At 36.2% G+C, this 22,838-nt stretch overlaps 1 protein-coding gene across 5 annotated transcripts in view; it reads left to right on the top strand.

The window, feature by feature from the left end:
* LOC138176098 (ATP-binding cassette sub-family C member 9-like) overlaps positions 1–21,691 on the top strand; it is a 204,682-nt gene extending 182,991 nt beyond the window's left edge. For all 5 annotated transcript variants that reach the window (XM_069106826.1, XM_069106824.1, XM_069106827.1 and 2 more), the window contains 5 exons: positions 808–916; positions 2,179–2,282; positions 7,634–7,767; positions 12,511–12,573; positions 17,539–21,691. In XM_069106826.1, the coding sequence (XP_068962927.1) occupies positions 808–916; positions 2,179–2,282; positions 7,634–7,767; positions 12,511–12,573; positions 17,539–17,676 (548 nt within the window). In that variant the 3' untranslated portion in view covers positions 17,677–21,691. The remainder of the gene's footprint in view (positions 1–807; positions 917–2,178; positions 2,283–7,633; positions 7,768–12,510; positions 12,574–17,538) is intronic.
* The last annotated feature ends 1,147 nt before the right edge of the window (positions 21,692–22,838 follow it).

Here is a 22,838-nt window from a genome sequence, read left to right as displayed (position 1 = left end):
AAAAGATCCCAAAAAGAAAACTCCTAGGAATATTATAGCCAGGTTCCGGAATTCCCAGATTAAGGAGAGAATATTACAAGCAGCCAGGAAGAAACAATTTGAATATTGTGGAAACACAATCAGGATAACCCAGGATCTGGCAGCTTCTACACTGAGGGATCGAAGGGCCTGGAATGTGATATTCCGGAGGTCAAGGGAGCTGGGATTAAAACCAAGAGTCACCTACCCAGCAAAACTGAGTATCATGTTTCAGGGGAAAATATGGTCATTCAGTGGAATACAGGACTTTCAAGCATTCTTGCTGAAAAAACCAGAGTTGAATAGAAAATTTGACATTCAGATACAAGAAGCAAGAGAAGCATGAGAAGGGGGAGTATTTTGGGAGGAGAGAAAATAAAATGTTAATTGAAAAGAAAATTTAATTAAATGAAAAGAAAGAAAAAAAATAAACAAAAAAAATTACTTTAAAAGAAAACAATGGAAATTATAATTTTGCTCTCTCTCCATTTATATATTATATCATGTGTACTTATATATGTATATATAATTTGTATATGTATGTATTTGTATATATACGTGTAGGTATATGTATATATGTATATATACATACAAATACGTATATGTACATATGCATACATATATGTATGTGTATATAAAATTTCTATGTGGTAGTTTTTTATCATTAAAATCTAGTGTTCAACTTTGGCATTCCATCTATCAGGCAAAGAATTATTCCATTTTTAATAAACAAATATAATTTTATGTTCACTTTACCACATGTTTATTATATGTGTTTATTTTAAACAGGAAAGATTGTCATTGATGGGATAGACATTTCTAAACTCCCACTGCACACTCTACGTTCAAGACTTTCTATCATTCTACAAGACCCAATTCTATTCAGTGGTTCTATTCGGTAAGTCTCTGACTTGGTGTGAGGAGTACTAAAACATCCCTTCATTCAAGCAGCATTTATTAAGCATCAAGCATTTATTATTGGGCTGAGGTGCTGGGAGAGATATAAACTTTATATAAGACATAGTCTCTACCCTCAAATGGATTACATCTAGTGGGGAATAGATGCAAATATATGTAAAATATTACATGAAGCCATTTGCCAAGAGCTCTTTCTTTTGTACTTTTCCCATATCATACCCTTCTGATGTCTTCCCTTACTTTCTCCTCCTTCACTTCAGTCTCTGAAGAGGAGGGGCCCCTTTTTTTTACTAAAGCCAAATCCTCTATAGTCAACCTTGATCCCATCCTATCCTATCTTCTCCATCAGATTACCCCCAGCATTATTTCCACATTCTCTCTAACCTTCAGTCTCTTTTTTCTGTTTCCTTGTCTCCTGCCTACAAACATGCCTGTCTCTCTTTCCATCCCTAAAAAAATCCTCAAAAATAGATATTTAATATATATTTTTTGAAGAATTGATTTATAAAAAACTTCTAGAAAAAAAGTGCCTTGTGAGCTTCAAGGGATTTAATGGTTGTTACTGGTGTGCAGGATCAGGGAAACTTCATAGGCATGGCTTTTAAATTGGGTTTAAAAGATGGATATGAATTCCATGTGTGAATTAAGGTAGAGAAGGAAAGTCAAGAAACAATATGAATGTTACTTTGAGCCCTCCACATGTATGCTAAAGTTCATGGAAGGTGCTATTCTCTTTAAGTATGTATATAAAGATATCTGCAGTTTAAGACTAGAGATTTTTATACAAGACAAAATTATCCAAATGATCATGTTTGAAGTTTTTCCATCAGAAGTGTAGTGCTTAGATTAACCAATTTTTATTATGGTTAGCCTTATCTGAAAGATATAAAACAGAATGTTCCCAAAGAATTAAAACATAAGATAATGCCAGGCATGATAGTAGTTCATATTTCTCTTTTACAACATGTCTGTGATGTCCCATCTGCACGATCTTTTTTAAAATATCATTGTCACTTCTGTTATTCTTAGAATATTCTTTCTTTATAATAAATTACAGTTAAGTAAAACAAATAAGTATATTGTATTATTAATAAATATCTAATAATATCATCATCAGTATCACTATTTTTATCTAACACAATATGTTTTACTATGCATCATACTATGATTGAATAAATATTCACTTTTGAATTACTCAACAAATTCCACTTCATTGATAAATTAATTTATTTTCCCCCACAGATTTAATTTAGATCCCGAATGTAAATGTACTGATGATAGACTTTGGGAAGCTCTAGAAATTGCTCAGCTCAAGAATATGGTCAAATCACTTCCAGGAGGCCTGGGTATGTCTTTGAACACTTCAATTTTGTGTTTCTCTGTGTGTTTTTTTAAACAAACATTTGTTACATTTGCAATCTGTTCATTTGTAGTGAGTTAATCTGTACATTTATAGTAGGCTCAGAGTACCATGGAATTAGCCTCATTACACTTTCACTTTATACAAGGTTTTTTTGGCCGTTGTTCTTTAGAAGTTAAATCACTTGGAATGATGTCCAAGAGGACCTGTTTTGTGCCAAAAGATCTTGCTTCAGAGAATTATAACAAGGTTCTTGTGTATATATTCTTAGCACATTTTAAGGGAAAAAAATTACCTGAAAATGCTAACCTATACATTTTCCCCATGCTCACCAAAAGCCTGTCAATGTAGGAATGTAACACTTTAAATTAGTCTTCCCTATGCATACAATACACAATATTAATTACTTTTACTGAATGGTGCATTAGGATTGCAATATTCACGAAGTGAGTAGAATTGTGTAGAAGGAAACAACCTTCCATCTAGCCAGGCTTTTATTTTGCTACTAGGAGTATACTAGTTTTCAATAAATTTTTACTCTAATATAAAAAATTATAATTTACATCATATCACACTAGTCTGTGTGGCTGTGGATGTCACTTAACCTTTGTTTCAGTTTATTCATTTGTAAAATGGGAATAATAATAGCACCTACCTCCCAGGGTTTTTGTGAGAATCAAATGAGATAATATTTGTTAGATGTTTAGTTCATCACCTGACATATTGTAGATGTAATATAAATGCAAGCTATTATTATTATTATATCAGAATACTTTTTTTTTTGCTTTACTGTGCCAAGGGCTTGAATTGTATGACTTCTTAGATTCAATTAAAAACATTATGTGTACCTACAGTGAGAAGAGCACTGTAAGGACTGAGTAAGACACAAAGTTTAGTAAGTAAGTAGAAATATGTCTTTTGGGATGTTCACAGGGTAAGTCTTTTAATTATGTTCCAAAAATAACAAGCATACAAAGTTTTGTAGCTAAGTAGAGAGAACAAGATGTATCTTTTAATAATTTCCCAAAACAACTGCCACCAGCATTGCAGAGCAGATTATTATTATATTTCTTTTTTTGCTTTTTGGAGGGGAAGGCAGGGCAGTTGGGGTTAAGCAACTTGCCCAAGGTCACACAGCTAGTAAGTGTTAAGTGTTGGAGGCCACATTTGAACTCAGGTCCTCATGACTTCAGGGCCAGTGCTCTATTCTCTGCGCCACCTAGCCACCCACAGAGTAGATTATTAAAGAGGTACTTAGCCAACTTCTAGAAAAGGAAGCAATGATCACCAAGAGCTAGCATAGCTTCATTAAGAATGAGTTATGGGGGCGGCCAGGTAGCACAGCGAGTAAGAGCACCAGCTCCAGTGTCGGGATGACCTGGGGGTCGAATCTGGGCTCAGACACTTAGCACCACACCCAGAAACACCTGGCTGTGTGACCTTGAGCAAGTTACTTAACCCCAATTGCTTTAAAAAATTAAAAAAAAAAGAATGAGTTATGCCACCTTTTTCTGGACTTCTTTTGTTAGATCTTCACCTAAGTAAAGAATTACTAGGAATGAAACCAGAGACTCTGCCCTGGGCTTTCTTCTTTTCTCCCTCTATACTACCTCTGTTGGAGATCTTATCAACACCCATGGGTTCAGTGATCATCTCTATGCAGACGATTGACACTTCTAGCCATCCAACCCTAACATGCCTGCTAAGCTCCACTCTCATATCACTAACTACTTTTTGAACATCTCCAACTGGGTTTCCCATAGAAATCTCAGGCTCAATATGCCCAAAACAAAACTTCTCAGTCTTCCATCCAAACCGTCTCCTTTTTTGAAATTCCTCTGTGTTGAGGGCACAGTCATCCTCCAGTCGTACAGTCTCATAACCTTGGTATGGCTATCAATTCCTCACTTATATTCGCCACATAGATCCAGTCTGTCATTAAGTGTTGTCATTTTCACCTTAACAACTTCTCTCTACTCATATAACCATAACCCTGGTTAAGCCCTCATCTTCTCACTCTGTAATATTGTAAGAGCCTTCTGGTGGGTCAAATCTCTCTCTGTTCCAATGTATCCTTCTCTTATCTGACAGAATACTATTGTCAAAGCACAGGTCTAGCCATGTCACCCCTCCCCCTAATTAAGAAACTCTACTGGTTCCTTATTGCCTGCAAGATCAAATATAAAGTCATCTGTTTGGCATTTTAAAGCTCTCTCCATTTTAAAGCTGGCCCCTTCCTATATTTCCAGTCTTCTTACACTTTACTCCTCTCCACTTACTCCATGATCCAGTGAAAGTGACTTTCTTGTTCTTCACACATGACACTCCATCGGCTGACTCTCTGCCTTTTCATTGGTTGCCCCCGTTGCCCAGAATAGTTTTTCCTCCTAATCTCTGCTTCCTGGCTCCTTTCAGACTCAGTTAAAATCCTACTCATGCAAGCAGACTTTTCCTTCCATATCTTCCCCATTGTTAATGCCTTCCCTATGATATTACCTTCCATTTAGACTACATACATCTTTTATGTATATTTTTTTCATTTTACCATTAGAATATGAGCTCTTTAAGTGCAGAGACCACATACTTTTTTTCTTTCCTTGTATCTCTAGAACTTCGTATAGTACCTGGCACATAAGTTCTAATTGACTGGCAATCTTATTTCCTTTTGTATCATTATTAAACTAATAGAACAGGGTGTCACAAACATGTTGTTAGACAATGAACTATGTTGAGACATAGTTTATCTAGATCTTAGCTCAATATTTTATAGGATATTTTATACTATTCTTGTAGAAAAGATGGGGAAATGTGGAGTGATAGGACCTTTAGATAGATTTTTCTAGGTTCGGGGTTGTCATTAATGGCTCCCAGAAAAGTTTCTTTAGGTTTGAGGTATTCCATGGATCCATCTTAACTCAAAACCACATAAAAGTACCATGAAAGTGTTTGCTTGTAGTAGTAATCCAGAGGGTATTAGCTGAAAGCAAAGACTTTTAATGAAATAGTATAGTTAAAAAGACTGTTGCAATTAAACATTTCACCTGTAAAACACTTTCCTACAATGTAGATACTTTTAGTATGAAGAATGAACACATTGGGGGTATCACATATGACAAAACACACATGCAGGAAGCGTGTAGCCAGAGCACATGCATGGACTTACTTGGGACTGATAAGCTAATTGAGTTGAAAAGTGTTTAGTCTCCCCCCCAAACTGAACTTCCTTCTAGTATCAGAACAAAAGTTCCTGTTCCAATCCTCTTTTTAACTTAGTCTCCTTTAACCGGAGGGAATTCCTGATTACCAACCTACATTTCCCCCAGTAGCTGCATTCCATCAAATCACAAAGTTTTTTTTTTTGGGGGGGGAGGGGTGTCTGAGACACTAGCTTCACTCAATTTTCAAAGTGCTCTGGGTCTTCCATGTAAATGAATAGATAAAAGAAGACAAGAACCAAAAAGCTTTCTCTGTTGCTCTAGGACAGTTGTTCTAGAGGAAACAGATTGTTCCCTGTTTTCCATATGCAGATGTTGTTGACAAAACTTTATTAGGCTTTGAGCTGCCATACACTTCACCACCTTGCACCTCAGTTTCCCCATCTGTAAAATGGGAGGTTTAGATTAGGTTTTTTTCCTACTTCTAATATGTGATTGTGTTTTATATTATAGAAGGGAAATATTTTTTAACCTTCATCTTATAAGTTTTGTATTGCTCAATCTTTTTTTTTTTAGTTATCTCAGATTCTAAGGTTGTTAATGGAGGTATGGAGAGAGAGAAGTGGAGCTCCCCAAGGGAATAATTCCAAACCAAGGACATACTGAAACGACATAGAAGTATGGTACTCAATTAATTAAACACATGAGCATTTTATTATAGTGCCCAGTTTGGGTCCTTGGTCAAGAAGCATGGGTTTGCCAGTGCAAAGTCCTAAAGGAAAATAGGGATAAGATTGGGAGAGAGGGTCTGGGGGTTTAAGACCTTCAAACTTACAGATTAGTTAGTGGGTGCCCATTTGACTTCTGATAAACTAGTCTTGGATTGAAGCATTACCCTAATGGTAGGGCAATGTTTTTTTTTACATGCTTATTTTGTCTTCTTTTGGTCCTTAGCTGCTTCAGGTGGAGGAGGGAGCTCTTTGCTAAAAGGAAGATAACATCACATTCCTAATTTCATTGCCATTCATAGAGTCACTGAGAGTATGGGAGAGGGGGTGAAGAAAAAAAGTAATCTTTCTCCCTATCTCATTCGTTCTAGGTAGAACAGGTCCCAGGAACATTTACAGATAATACATGTGTTAATACAGCATTTTTTCTTTAATTTGATGAATTAAATTATTTTAATTAATTTAATTTAATTAATGATTGGTTATTTCAAGATAAATTTATTTTATTCTCCAAGTTGATTACTCCTCCTGCCCTCTACCTTCAATTATACTTAGAAATTTTGCTTGAGAAGCCTTATGGTGAATTTTAGGTATAGTTCCCAAGAGGTTATCCCAAGGCTTCTCAGTACTTCTTTTGATCTTTCCTCGAAGGTCCCAGCCAGCCAAACTTAAGGATTGGTGTGCAGGTGAACATTAACCTACTGCATGCCCATTTACTAATTTTTTCCCTTCAGTACTAAGAGATCTACATGAACAGCAGGGTACACAGTCACTTACACCTTTATGGCCCTGTCCTTCACTCATATGTAAGTGGTAGGTAGGGAATAGATAGGTGTAATGAATTCTTCTGTGTTGACAATGATGCTTTTAATAATACTCATTTTGCGAAATTATAGGAAAGAAATGTCTAACACCCTAGGTTTTAGTCTGCTACTCACTAGCAGAGTGTCTTTAGGCAAGCCATTTCTGGGACTCCATTTCCCCATCTATTAAATGTTGTTTGAACTACAATAACTCCAATGTCACTTCCAGCCTTAGAAATCTATGATTCAATGATAATATGATTCTGTCCCCAGCAAATTTACTTAGTATAAGAATAATAAGTATTTATTAAGTGCTGTGCTTGCTGTTATGGATAAAAACACAAAGCTGGGACAATCCCTGCCCTCAAGGATTTTTCATTCTACTAAAGACACAACCCACTTTTGCCAAAATTGAAATAATCCAAGTTTTTCTGCCTCGTTTAAGCTCCCTCGTTACTGTCTCCAAAAAAAATAAAATCATCTGTTACTGGAAGCAGTCCAAATGGTACTTTGCCTCTGGAAAACAATATTGTCAATGTCCTGTGTGTAATCTTGGGACACAGTGGCTGCTTCCCAACACGTCCTACTATTTTGTTCATGGAAATTTTCACTTGTACTTCTCTGATGTGATACTTACTTCTTCTTATCTAGATGCCGTTGTCACTGAAGGTGGAGAAAATTTTAGTGTGGGACAAAGGCAGCTTTTCTGCCTTGCCAGAGCCTTTGTGCGCAAGAGCAGCATTCTCATCATGGATGAAGCCACAGCTTCTATTGATATGGCTACAGTGAGTGAATAGCTCTAGTTTTTCGAGTTGACTGAGTAACTATTGATTAAGGGAATGTGATGTATATGAGGACCTAAGGTTCTTAAAGTCCAGGGGGTTGGCCTACATTATTGGTCTATGTAAAAAAAAAAAAACAACACACACAAAACTTTTTACATATATGTATATTTATACATGCATATATAGGTATATGTGTGCATGTATACACACACACACACACACACACACACATATATATATATATATATATATACACAATACTCTGAGTATTTACAAATGCAGATTTGAAACTATTCTGCAACGTGTAGTAGTAGAGAGTTACCTGAGAAGTTTAAGTGACAGCCAGCATGTATCAGAGGTGAGACTGAACTTCAGATGATGAGGCCAACTTCCTATCAACTTCACCATGTCTCTATACACATACACACACATCCCTAACTAATATGACTTATTGGAAGTGTCCATTATGTGCCCTTTAGAATTACACAGATTAGATGAGGACCCCCTTTCAGAAAACTCACAATGTAATAGGGCGGAACTATATGTGTGTGTATTTACTGTATATATATGTAATTTATTAGCAATCAATGCATATTATATCATTCTAAAATAATTTTTATTTCCTTTGACAAGAATAAGCAACCTTTAAAGACTGAAGTCGGGGCAGCCAGGTGGCTCAGCAAGAGCACTGGCTCCAGTGTCAGGATGACCTGGGGATCGAATCCGGGCACAGATACTTAGCACGACACCCAGAAATAACTGGCTGTGTAACCTTGAGCAAGTTACTTAACCCCAATTGCTTTATAAAAAAAAAAAAAAGATAGCTGCAGAAAAATATAACAGAGCTCATCCGATAGTAACTTGAGCAAACTGTAGCAAAGTATTTAATATATCTATCTCTCAGTTACCCCCAGCTCCAGATTCTCCTCCTACAAACCTTAAACACAACCTTTAGAACTCCATGAAATAATAATATCCTCTTCATCTCTGAACTTGGAAAACAAGAAACAAACACAAAATTTCTAGGCATCCTCAAGCAGTGAAGAAAGTACTCTTTCATACTGACTTGCTAGCTTCATATCATTTTTATCTGTTCATTAAATACTGTCCACTAAGGACTAGCCAACGCAGCTTAGTTCATTACTATGTGTATTCGGGGAAAAAAAAGAAAAGAAACTGATGTATACAAAATAACAATTTTCTCGAAAATATTCTGTGATTGAACTATTTAACAAATTCTCAGACTGGATATAACCAAACTATTCCAGACTGATGAAGCCGAGAATCCTGAGCTGCTTGCTGGTGTGTATCTCCTTAGAGGATAAAGAAAGAAGAAATGAGATCAAATGGCAGTAAGAGAGGTTTAGATCAGAAGAATAGAATGTCTTCACTGGAAGATTTCTTAATTGCTGAAGCAGTCTACTAAGAAAGATGCAGAATTTTGATGCATGGAAATTTTTAGGGTCATGTGGGAAAGTCAGCCAAACCTCAAACTAAAGAAAATAAAGAATAAAAATAATTCCCTTACAGAAATGTTGACCATCACTTACCCCCAGGCCTATCTATAAATATATAAGAAAAATAGGAGAGAAATGGGGAAATGGAAGAATAAAGAAGATAAAAGGAAATTATGGATAAATCGCTTTTATTTAGGAATGGGGAAAATAGAACTAAACCCACTAAAGAAGCAGAAGCTACAAATGCAAAGTCTGGATCTTAACTTTCCTCATTTCTAAAATGGAGTTCTTCCAGTTAGAATTTTAAGGATTGGGTTAGGGGGTTGAAAATGGTGACTTTAGAGCAGAGATGCTTAATTAGGTATCTATGAACTTAAAAATATATATATATATATACATATATATGTGCATATATATATATATTTGAAAGCAGTATTTAAATAGAATTGGTTTCTTTTGTAATCCTATGTATTTGATGTTATGCACTTAAAAGCATTCTGAGAAGGGGTCCTTAGGCTTTAAGATGGCAAAAGGCATCCACAACACAAAAAAATGGGTAAGACCCTTACCTTAAAACCTTTAGCTCTTTCCTCCCCACCATTGATGGAAGACAGCATCATATAATGGAAAGAGTTGTGTATTTGGAATTCACTTCCAGTTGCTGTCACTAACCTATGTGACTTCAAATAGGTCATTCAGCTTCTTGGGGCCTCATTTTCCTCATCTGTAAAAAAGTATTTGGTTGGAGTAGAATACTTCTAAATTGTCTTCCAACTCTAAATGTAGAGTTCTTTGACCACTATTTTAATATATTGACAATCAGATTTCATAATTCTACTTTTTTTCATGGGATAAAGAAACTATACCATATTAAAGATACTACTATTGGAGATATAGGTTCATTTATCTTAGTATAGTGGTTGTTTTGATTTTTTACATATTTTAAATTTAACCATTTCATGATTATTTGATTTCACCTTCTTCTTAGGTTTTTGACCTATTTTCTTACTTGTAGGCAAGAAGATGGAATTTTCACATTACAGGCCAGTTAAAATTACTTTGACCTCTGGCAAAATACTAGAAAAACCATCTCATTAAAGACCTGTTTTGGGAGTGTTTAGGGAAAGAAGCAGTGATAACCATTTCATCAAGAACAAGTCATGCCAAGATAACTTTACTTCCTTTTTTGGTCTGGTCACTAGAATGGTAATTGTACTGTACTGTATATAAAGTTATAGACCTAAAATTTAAAAAGGCATTTGACAGAATTCTTCAGGATGTCCTTGCAGACACACTAAAGAAATGTAGGCTAGGGGCGGCCAGGTGGCTCAGCGAGTAAGAGCACCGGCTCCAGTATCGGGATGACCTGGGGATCAAATCTGGGCTCAGATACTTAGCACCACACCCAGAAATAATTGGCCATGTAACCTTGAGCAAGTTACTCAACCCCGATTGCTTAAAAAAAAAAAGAAAAAGAAATGTAGGCTAAATGGTATGATATTTACAAGGATTTGGGCATGATTGAATGACTAGACCCAAAGAATGACAATTAATGAATTGATCTCAGCTAGAAAGGGCTTCTAGTGCAGTGCTCCAGGAATGGATCCCACCAAATCTAATCAAAATGACTTTAAAATAAAGGGTAGGGAAAACTGTCTGTGTAAAACCTTCATGCTAGAAACCACAGAGTAGCTACAGTATGGGAGGAAGAACAGTGTGTAAGATACCTAGAATTTCACAGGGGACAAAATAGGAGCCATAAGTAAAACCCAGGGTGCCAAATATCTATAAATAAATACATGCAAACACTTTAGGCAGCAAACAAAAGAAACCAAGCATCCTAATAGATGGAGGCAAATTGACTTCAAAGATCTAACTGATTTTTGGTAGGATGATATTCATGAAGAGGTAAAAGGAAAGGAGGTAGATAATATATTGTATTGTATCGTATTATATATCATATCGAGAATACATTTTACAGAACATATTTATAAGTCATATATAAACATTATAAAATATTTTATATTAAGACAATATGTAGTACTTTGAAGATTCAAAGAATTAGAGCAGGGAAGCAGAGTATAGAGTATCTCAATGAAGATCAATAGAGAGGAAAAGTAGAAGTGATTTTTCACGTCTGCTTATACTACATATCATTTGGACAAGAATATTTGAAAACTTATCATAAAACAGGTTAATAAGCCCAGCATGCAGGAATATTGGAGGAGTAATGGAAACTTCAATTATCCACGCATCTGTCAAAAGCAGCTAGTAAGTTTTTATTTTGCCTTTAATGATAATTCCAGCCTTCAAAAGGTAGAGGAATCAACAAGAAGGTATTTTATTATGAATTTGGTTCTCACCAACAAGGAGAAGTAGCCACTGAGGAGAAAATTATGCACACCTTAGTGGTTTAGGGGAGAAAGTGCCCATACTTTATAAAAGTTTGTGATTGAAAAGAAGAGGCAAACCAGGTGTAATTAGGGATATATCCTAGATTTGAGGAAAGCAAATGTCAAAGATTAGAGGAAGAATCAATGGACTAAAATTCTATAGGGAAAGTCATCCCAGGAGGAATGGCTAAATCTCAAGAATGAGGTTCTGAAGACACAGAGAAACAATTCAAATGAGAAGGAAAAATAGAAGTTGTCTATATAGACTGATGTATATATGCATACAGAAATTACCAATTAACTTGGTTTTTAATGAAATGTATAGCCTTCCCCCTTAAAAAAAAACTTAACAAGAGTCTCATAATGACCAATATTAGCCTAAAGAAGATTTGAAACAATGCATCTTGGTTTCCTCTTTGTAGAGCTGTGTGTGGTGGAGGGCAAGGGGAGGGACCCCATGAGTGCAGAATAGTACATATACTGTCAGATACAGCTGATGCATGTATTGGTTTTCCTAAGCAGCCTCTATTCCTTTTCTTTTTAAATTCTTAATTAGAAGGAATGATGCTGGGGAGGAGAGGGAAGATGGATATAACTGGAAATAAAAATGATATAAAAATAAAAGATCGATTTAATTTGATATTTTTAAAGAGTAAAAGTATGGAAGATGAATCAAGGTAACAAAAAGTGGACAGAATGTGGAACAGTCCTATTAAAACTGTGTCAAGTTACAAAGTCCAGAATAACATGAGGTTAATGAAGGACCACAAAAATGGATGTTTTTAAAGCTATAATGAGGAGAAACTAAGGACAACAAAAAACAGTTTTTCCTCTTAGCTTAATTGGCATGAAAAGGGAGAAAATGAGCAACTTCTGGCACTTTTGTTTTACAGGAAAATATTTTGCAAAAAGTGGTAATGACAGCCTTTGCAGATCGCACAGTTGTAACAATTGCCGTAAGTATGAGAGACATTGTTAATATGAACTTCTTCAGTCCTTCTTTGTTCCTACATCTGGTCATCTTTCTTCAGCTTTGAATGATTAAAACACATTTATATATTTGATTAGTTATTCCACTAACAGTTATTGCATATGTGCAATAGAGAAAAAAAGAGAAAACCATCTACAGCTTAAAAATATTTTCATCAACATTTCCAAACTACATTTGGGTACCTCAGTTGGAAATTAAGCTAGGACCTAATGCTATAGAATCCAGAGGAACTCATCTAATGTATACGCATTTAATCCCACTCTTTTGCAGTCTAACGCTAACTCTTCCCTAGCACAGATGTTTGTTCATATGGAATAATTCTGTCCTACAACACATGTCTCAGTTGCTTTCCCAGGAGCATAATCTGGTGGTCTGAGCAGCGGTTTAGGAATGAGGATTCGTAAATTTGATTGCCAACTCTGCTACTAGCTTTCTGCACCTCATTTAAGTGTTTTTATTGATACAACTGGGGAAAATAGTCACTGTCCTACCTTGCAGTATAGTTAGAAATTTTGGAAAGTGCTATGTCCATGTCATAAAAATGACTGCCTAGTCATTTTTATGTTTGTACCTTCATCTGAAGGCTTTTGTGTAATTTATTCTACTTCCTACTTAATATAATCCGACTCTTCTCCCCTTCACTGTCTGTTGGGAAGATTCTTGCTTGTATTCAACCTTGCCACTCAGCAATAGGCATCTTTCAGTAAGCAAACTGCACGTTTTCCCTCCTGCTGACTCTTCCTCTTGTTTTTCTTTCTGTTCTTCTTTTCTCTCTAGCATCGCGTGTCTTCTATTATGGATGCAGGCCTTGTTTTAGTCTTTTCTGAGGGTATTTTAGTGGAATGTGACTCTGTTCCAAACTTGCTTGCTCACAAGAATGGCCTCTTTTCCACTTTGGTGATGACCAACAAATAGACCATCAAAATCTACCCAGCATACAAAGCATCTCATTCTCTGGTAGTTACTTTACAGCTTCTGTACCATAATGGCTGTATGCAAAGGTGTGGGAGTGTAGTGGGGAGGGTGGCTTGCCATGGGTCTATATTACCCAAATGGGGCAAATTTATATTATTTAAATTATGCGTATATACATAAACGTGTATTATCATAAACAGAGTAAAATAATGATTTCATATATTCACATCAAAAGTGAATCTGTTGCCACCAGGTTCATTTTTCATCTAAAGCAGAGGTTCCCAAAGTGGGCAATACCACCCCCTGGTCGGGGCACTGGAATGATCCGGGGGCGGGGGTAGTAGTAGCCTCAGGTGCAGTTGGGGGGCATTGAATAAAAATAAGGGAGTGGTAGAGAAATAAGGAAAGAAGAGAAGATAAAATTTTAAAAAATCTTTCATACATGTTTCATCTGTTGTATAACAAAAAGTGAAAGCTGTAGTGATTACATTATTTTCCAAATAAACACACAAAATGCAAGTTATAACCAATTAGTGATCAAATCCACCAACAGGTCTTAACAAGCAAGTGTGGGCAGGTGAACATGTCAGGAAGTCCAGTATGCATGGGCAGGAGTATATGTGCATAATGACTTGTTTACAACATGATACTATACAGTAATATGATGCAATATTGCATCATCAAAATTTCAGTGAGGAAAAAATACCCACAAATTTACAATAAATTATTAAATTTAAGATATATCATTTTAAAAATATATTATTTTTAAATGACATAAATTTAAAAAAAAAGTTAAAGGATCAGGGGGGACACTAATTTTTTTAAAGGGGGTGGTAGGCCAAATAAGTTTGGGAACCTCTGATCTAAAGGGCCAGTTTCAGTGTTTCTCCATGTGTTCCTTATGTGCTTTATAAGTACTATGTCATTCATGTTTCTTGCTTGCTTTTGGAGAGTGCATGATTTATTGAAATTGGTTTTATGTGGTTTAAAGTCTAGAAAAGATAACATGCATGAAGTTGCTCTGCTAGCCCAATTTGACTCTATTTGTGATTAGGGGGGAAGCTGAGAAAGGGCATGTGGGAAAGATGGACAAAGAAGAAGACAAATCCTTTTAAGAGTACACCTTACATAAATTAGGAGAGAATTGTTCTCCACCAAGGTTGATAAAGACACAATTGTGAAGTAAAGGTTTTCTTTTGCACCCTGCCCCCCTTACCTAATTTTCTGTACTCTTTCAGTGTCCCCTTTTATCTTCTTTATCCTAGATACCTAATGACCTAAAAATGAGATGGTATATTTGCAAAGCATTTTGCAGACCTTAAAATATTATGTAAATGTTGCTATTGTTGTTGTTGTTAAATGATGATGATACCATGGTTCCTTATTCCATGGAAGGATCATCTAATAAATTCACTGGTACCATTTAAATCAAACCATGTGAGCAACCATCAACTCTACATCTTGCAAAACTGACTATGATTTCCATTATGCATAGAATGTGGGGCTACTGCATAACCTGGCATGGTGTGTTGTTGGAAGATTAACTGGACATGAATTGATATAGACAGGAACAGTATATCTTTTGCCTGATTTTTGCTCCTCTGTTATATTGTCAATACTTCCTCAATACTCGATCTATGTATCTCTTTAACTACCTTCCTTTCTGCAACACACTTGGAAGATAAGGTACCATTTACTTAACAGAAATCTTTTTTTTCAACTGTGGATCTTGCTGCAAGAGAGAATCATGGTTGGAGCCAAAGGTCAGACTGTCTCCCCTTTGAAGGTCTAGAAAAAGCCTTTGTAAGGAATGAAATAGGGAGGAATTTGAATTTGCCATTCGTTTTTATTTTTGTGATAGTGGTATCTGTTTTTTTCCCTTGACTGAGAATCTTTCTGTTGGTTTTGTTGGATGACCTAGAAAATTATGTGAAAGTCTTAAGAAGGCCTTTTTGTAACCAGTAACTCTCAAGTACTGAAGTATTAAGTGTAAATCACTTACTAAATTGGATTATTTCCATTGGTGATTAGGTTAATTCCCTGGGAAAGAATTAAGAATTTCATCAACATTATTATCATTGACAGTATTTTGTAAAAATAATAATAATGATTTGGATAATCAGATGAAACTAAGCCACATTTGCTTCTTTGGCCAAAGTTTCTAGCTTTTTGTTCTTCATTTTTATATAAACACAATTTTAGTGTAGCAAGCCAATGTTTATGACAGTCTATTTGTGGATTTGGAGGACTACTTGTTTCTCTCAGTGAATGGCTGAATTATATTTTTTAATATCAATTGCTAAGAAAATGGAAGAATTGGGGTTTAGTTTAGTTTTTGATTAAAGTGTACAAAAGTTTACAATAAATCTTACACAGTCCATTAAGTCTATTTTTGACACAGACATAAGGCGCTGACCCTATTCAAAGAAAAGTCCTTATAAAAGGGAAAGCAACTCCCTCCCTCCTTCTCCTCTTCAAGGGTTCACTTAAAATATACTGTTTGTGGAGGTGGCTAGGTGGGGCAGTGAGTAGAGCACTGGCCCTGGAGTCAGGAGGACCTGAGTTCAAATCTGACCTCAGACACTTAACACTTACTAGCTGTATGACCTTGGGCAAGTCGCTTAACCCCAATTGCCCTCCAAAAGAAAAAGCCAAAAAAAAAAAATGCTGATTGTGTCTATTCAAAGCTAACACAGTTTATGATAGTACTATCAATGCATAGATTAAAAAATCAATGGGAAACTTCTAATTCCTGTCACATTCCATGAGTATAATCTGTTCTCCTAGGGACAGCTATAGTATCTTGCTTAGACACTGGAAGTGGTCTCAAAAAACTTCTCATTGCTGAGAAGCCCCAACAGAGTTTTAAGGGTTGAGATAGTAAAGGCACTAGAAGAAGACATTAAGAAATACTAGTGTACTTCAAGGTATAGAATGACAGATGCACATGTAGTAGGGCCCCCTTCAGAGTTTGGTTAATTTTAAGATGGAGAGGGTTCCTCCATAGTTCTCCCAACATCCACCACTAGCAGGTATCACCACCACCACCACCCAAGTCTTTGTGAGGGAGTCAGAAGATTGGGAAAGGTGAGATTTTCCATTGATACTCTTGTCTAACAATCATAATTGCTTCAAACAAGGCACTCCAACTGCATGCAGGTAGTACCCTCAAAAGTCTCTTCCTAGCATTCATTGGCTTGCCATAATACTTTAAATTGTGACCTGGCCCACTGGCATTGGCTGGATCTAGATAAGGAAGGTAGGTGATATACAGAATTATGCAATAGAATAACACTGACAGGACTATAGCCAGAATTTGACTTCTGGAGGTCTACCTTGGGCTGCCAATGTATGTAGACAATATCCTTTCTCCTCACAACAGGCCTTCAATACGCCAACCCCACACACTATTTTGCTGCCTCTGTCCTAAGTGGCACTCTCTCTGAGTATCCTGTTCTTTTCTTGGTGACTGCCTTCCCCCACAGGTACAGCTGCCTTCCCCTATCCTGCCTCTTTCTTAGAAGGGAAGTTGTAGAGAGGCACCATCTGTGTCAGAGTGGGTAGAGCTGTACCATGGGGAACAGACTGTTCCCTGCCCCAGGACAATTTGATCATACTAAGTGTCCATCGTAGACACCAGAATTCCGGCTTAGACCTCTGAACATTGATTTGCCACAGCTCCTCATTCATTCATTCAATAAAGAGCTAGTGAACTAGTTCACTGGGTTTTCTAGCACATCATTATAGACAAGCTGTAGAGATTTTGTCATAATCTAAGTCAAATTCTGACTTCTTTATATCTATGGCCCTTAGTAGCCAAGATTTAGAAACCTGCAAGTAAATGCTACGTTATTGTATGAAAAAGCTAACGTACCTTCTTTATTTCTTCACTTCTACCCTAAGAATAATGAATTTTTTTGATAATCTGTCTAAAATATTTTATTTTGAAACTCTTAATTTATGCTCATGAAAGATTATAGTGATAATATATTGGGTTTGTCTTCTCCCCTCACAGCATCGGGTTCACACTATCCTGACAGCAGATCTGGTCATTGTGATGAGAAGAGGGAATATTTTAGAATATGACACCCCAGAAAGCCTCTTGGCTCAGGAAGATGGAGTATTTGCTTCTTTTGTTCGAGCAGACATGTGAAAGGGTGCCTGAATATAATTTACATCGTTAAAAGCAAAATGTACCAACTATTGTCTGTTTAATGGAGTGTCTTTTCTAGTCTTTGGAAAAAAAGTACCATTTTAGCTTTTCTCAATGTGTAGTTTAGGAAGAGTCCTTCCCATATGAATGACATTTTAAAAATGATTAAAAATATCACTTCACCAAAGAGCATACACATGTTCCCAGCACTAACTTTCCTAATGTTTTTTGTTTCTTCCAGGTATTAATTACTTATTGTTTTACTCTCAATAAAGTAATAATCAGAAAGCCTTAACTCTGAGAATGGCAGATTATATTGGAATGGTCAGGCTGCTTATGAGGGTAGGGATACAAAGCCATACTTTGTTTTATCTGACCTCAAGTTTTCTAGTTATTTACAGTGAATACTCAGCAACATAACCATTTTATTTGTATTAATATATTTTCATAAACACTGATCACAAAGCAGTCATATGTTGTATTGATGTCTTCAGAAGATTAAGGGAGAAAAAAAGAATTCACTCTCTATATGTTGTACTTTTACCACAATCCTTAACTATAATAGCTCTAGTCTTAAGTCTCTAGCTCTTGTTTTGTCCTGTTAGAAATAAAATAATCAAACTTCTAGTAAATATTAAATCACGCTTTAATTTAGTAGTTCTTATTCAAACTACTGAAGGATTTAAAAACAGTACTCAAGCTTCCATCCATCCACACTTACCAAGAAGAGATTTCAATAGGCCAAGAATACTTTCTTCTGTAGATTTCTTGTGGTTAGGCACCTTGTCTCAATCATCTTTATACCCTCCCCCCCGTATCCCCTAGAATAGTTCCTCACACTTAGTAAATGTTTAATAAGTGTTTGTTGGACAAGTGAATTTTACCTTCTAGAACTAGAAGTCACAGGCTCAGATGTTAACTAGGGTAAAAAGAAATCCTTATTCATTCAGTGACTGACCAGTTACATACTCTGCATGTTATACCCTGTCACCTGTGAGCCCCAGAGCACTAAGTTAGATTTGAAGCATTTTTAGGATACCCGCTTTAAGGTATAGCTCATGACTCTCCATCAGTGTGCTTATTTTTCCAGACACCACATTAACTCAAAACAAAATGTATTTAATCAAAGTGAGATAAGAAAAAGTCTTCTTAAGCACACATAGGGCATGTTCTTCTATAAGTGTGCCACGCCTAAAAAGAACAGGTTTGGGGGTGGCCCACATACCTATAGAGTTAGGAATCTTTCATGGAAAGCACACTATTAATGATACAGTTGTCAAGGACACACACAGAGCTGGGATAACTGACACTTTCACCACTGAAGAGTACAGATGTCATCTGGTGATGTTACTACTCAGCATTCTGCTAGGTAGCACATTTCTGGGCTGGATGTCACATCTTCACTTTCAAGTTGTCTCTGATGGGTCCGTCCTGTGGCCTCTTGTTCATCAAGCTGTTATCTTCTACCATCTTCTGGGTTTTAGCAACCTACCCACTTCAGGGCTACCTGCTGTTCTCTACTGTCTATCCTTGTCTGAAACACAATGGCTGGAAGGCCTCTCCCTGACAGAGTGGGCTATATTTCTGTTCGTGCAGTCTGTGTCAGACTGTGAGCCAAAACAGACAGATGAAGCAGCAGACAACAAAAACTAACAGAATTCTTCAAGCTGATATGGTCTATTATTTTTATTATTTACTTCTGAGGTTGATTCAAAGTCTTTGGTATCAAACAACTGTCTGACTTAGGGATAATAAATTACTTGTAACTCCTGTTGCCTCCCTTACTATGAGCCTGTGTCCCTAAAATCTGTTTCAGGGATTATGCTAGAAAAAAAAAAAAACAAAACAAACCAAAAGCGAGTACTGTATGAAAGCCTGCCTACCAAGATGAGCTTCATTCCCACCTTGGCATGCAAATGAAGTTAGGGCAGGAACAGAAGCTAAATGAAGAAGCTAAAGCCATCACCCTCCATCCCTAGTCCACATCCCTGCTCTTATTGTGTGTATTGGCCAGGAACAAAACCTTAGTGGTACTCTTGTTTACTTCTCAGCAAAGAAGTGCTCTAAATACATAGATTACATCCTAGTCTTCCGTTTGGGACTCAGAACATTGAAATTTTCTCGAGTGTCAATATATTCAAACTTCAAAAATACTTGTTAAACATATTTGCCACAGTTATTTGTGTTCAGTCTAAGTGGAATTTGTTTGTTCTACATAGAAATGTCTAATGATACTGACAGAACTTTGGCTCATCTTGTCCAACTCTCATTTTAATGAGTATCTAAAAAATGTATTAAAATGTTTTAACACTTTAGCTACATGCATAATGTTTTTCTCATGTTGAAACCTAAAAGCATAAAATGAAATACAATAAAACCTGATTTAAATAGGCTTTCTGTCAGTCAGAAGTTCTCTTGTATAATTCTGTACACATCTAATACAGAGATAATTCTTGTGAGCACTTGTCTGACTTTTCATGACCCCGTTTGGGGTTGGCAAAGATACTGGAGTGGTTTGCCATTTTCTTCTCCAGCTTATTTTACAGATGAGGAACTGAGACAAACAGGGTTAAGTGACTTTCCTTTTTCACATTCCTAGAGGTTGAACAGAATTAAATTAATCACCTAGTATCCAGCTTTGTAAATATTTTCCCAAAATCCACTAGCCCCATAAAAGTTTCACTGAAAAAACCAGAGCTGATTTGGTTCACTTCTTGGCTCCCTGGCAATGTCTTTTTCTCCCAGGATGTATCTTCTAAGAAAGGACAGGATGGCATACATTTATTCAACAAATATTTCTTATACGTACTGTGTGAAGAGCATTATTAGGGGCAGTAGGGAGATTCAAAGGTTATATAAGGCACAGTCCCTACGATCATGGAATTTTCAGTCTAGAAACCTGTATTACTGTATGTGATACAAGCTGTATTTGTATACACATTGTAATTCCCTCTGATAATATGATGCCATGCCACAAAGTGCTAGCACAGCCATCACAAAATCAATTTGAAGTTAAGTTAATTTGAGCATCATCTTCACTGGTCTACCACTTTAATGGTTGTCATCATCACCTGTAATTGTTAATCATTGAAGTTGAATGGATACCCACATATTTACAAAGCTACCATGAATGGATAAAAATTATTTTTATTTTATTTAGCTGGATTAATAATTTATTTTGTTATATTATCTCTTAAATATAAACAAGTGAGTTCTTAAAGGAAAAAATCATCCGCATCTAGAATTTTCTTTAATGTTTGTAAAAAAAAAAAACCAAAAAGCACAAGTTCATGTATCTATGTTAAGTATAATTAGTTTACTGTTACAAAAAGAAATTCTCAAAGAAATGTGTTTTCTCTGGATTTGCTTTTACAAGGCAAATTATTCCTCCAATTCAACAACTATTTGCCAATCACCCACTAAAATTATGAAGCGGTTAGAATCCCAGTTTGGGTATCATTTGAGTCTCTGAATCCATCTCATATGAAAGCAGCATGGCATAATGGGAAGGTAACAGATTATGTGAGGAAACTAGATTCTACTACTAGCTGTGTGACTATGGGTAACACATTCAAGTTCTCAGATTCAATTTCTTCACTAGTGATGTAATAAAGTTATCACTTTTCAAAAGATGTGTCCATATGCCACTCTTCTTTTACATGTTAAAATATTCTTGCTTTATTCATAGGACTGACTATTCTCTTATTAGTTTTCTAGCTTTCAAAAGATTCTGAATTATTGGTGATACACCATTGTTCTAGCTGTTAAGAAGGCACATGGCTTTGCTTGGATTGTCTTGCTTTTACAGCTACTTTCGGTTCCTTTACAGAACTACTTGCTTCATTAATTTTTTTCTTCATAGATTTTAGAAGAAGATTCTACTAAGTGCAACGGTGACATTAATGCATTTCATTACTTTTCAAATCAAATAGTGTTTGCTCTGTCTTTCAGAATTTTTAAATTTGATTTTCTGGTTCTATCCCAATAAATCTCTTACCAGTTATTTTGTAACAAATTCTTAATATTTTAGGACTGTGATGGGTAGTAACATAACAATTGCCCAAATAGCTCTTGATTAAGGTGAACTGCAGGTGTTTATTCTTAGCAAGATCCCTATACCTGTTGGTGTAATACATAGCAGCCTAGTGAACACATCTTTCTATCACATTCAATGGTTTTGTCAGAAGACATTGTTGATAACGATTGTCCGAACTGTAAAAACTCCCTATAGCAGAAACCTTAGTCCTGACTCTTGGTAACCAATTGAATGACAGTGACCCTGATGTCTTACAGTATTTCTTGCTATTATGCTGGTTTTTGGCGTGGTCCTTACTCAAGCTGGTACCCTATGAGCTCAGGCTGAATACTGGGATAAAACAGGACACTTGGAGATAATTCAACAGTTAACAAAAGATTTACTAAGCCAAAGTAGGAAGATTATTTAGTGAGGATAGGCACTGAAGATATCTTGAGTTGATTCAGCTTGGCTACCTATTATTTTCCACTAAATATCAGGAGTATCTGAAAGGTCCTTTAGGCTGATTTGTACTTGGGCAACAAGGAAGTGAAGTCAACAGCCTAACCTTTAGAATCCTGAGTCACACTATTTTCAAGGATAGTCTCAATATCCTTTAAGGAAACACTAGCGTAACTTGCATGGAGAAAGTGGTTAGAATATTGCTCCCCCTGACAATAGTTGAACTACTTTTCTTCCCATTCTTCTCTCTTTCCACAGGCAGACTTCTAAGACAGATTTTAGAGAATTCCAAGCCAAAAGGCTATTCTCTTGTCAAATCTAGATCTCTCTAAACACCTGCCAAACCAGAAAGACATGAGCAGATTAAAAAATAGCTATCTTCAGTTGAATTTACCTTCTTAGAACAACCCTATTCTTAGAACAACCATTACCATACTTTTCCCAGACCCTACCACATCTGAGCTTTTCTAGGCCTAACCACAGCCTATCTAGTACATAACTACATAACATAACCTGTTGCACTCAATTCCTATATTCCCATATTCCTTCCTCAATTCCTATATCACCATGTTCCTTTCTCAATTCCTATATTCCTGACCTATCTTTACCCATTTTCAGTTCAGATTTACTGCTCTCAAACCCTGGCCTACCTGAGCAAGCAAAACATTGCATGGGTCTCTGGGCC

This window comes from Petaurus breviceps, unplaced genomic scaffold (genome assembly GCF_028583685.1).
Source record: "Petaurus breviceps papuanus isolate PSGF00001 unplaced genomic scaffold, PetGlider_PUasm1.0 81, whole genome shotgun sequence".
In the NCBI taxonomy this organism is placed as follows: Eukaryota; Metazoa; Chordata; class Mammalia; order Diprotodontia; family Petauridae; genus Petaurus; species Petaurus breviceps.
The sequence above is the reverse complement of the archived record's forward strand: the minus strand, read 5'-3'. Positions and strand labels throughout refer to the sequence as shown.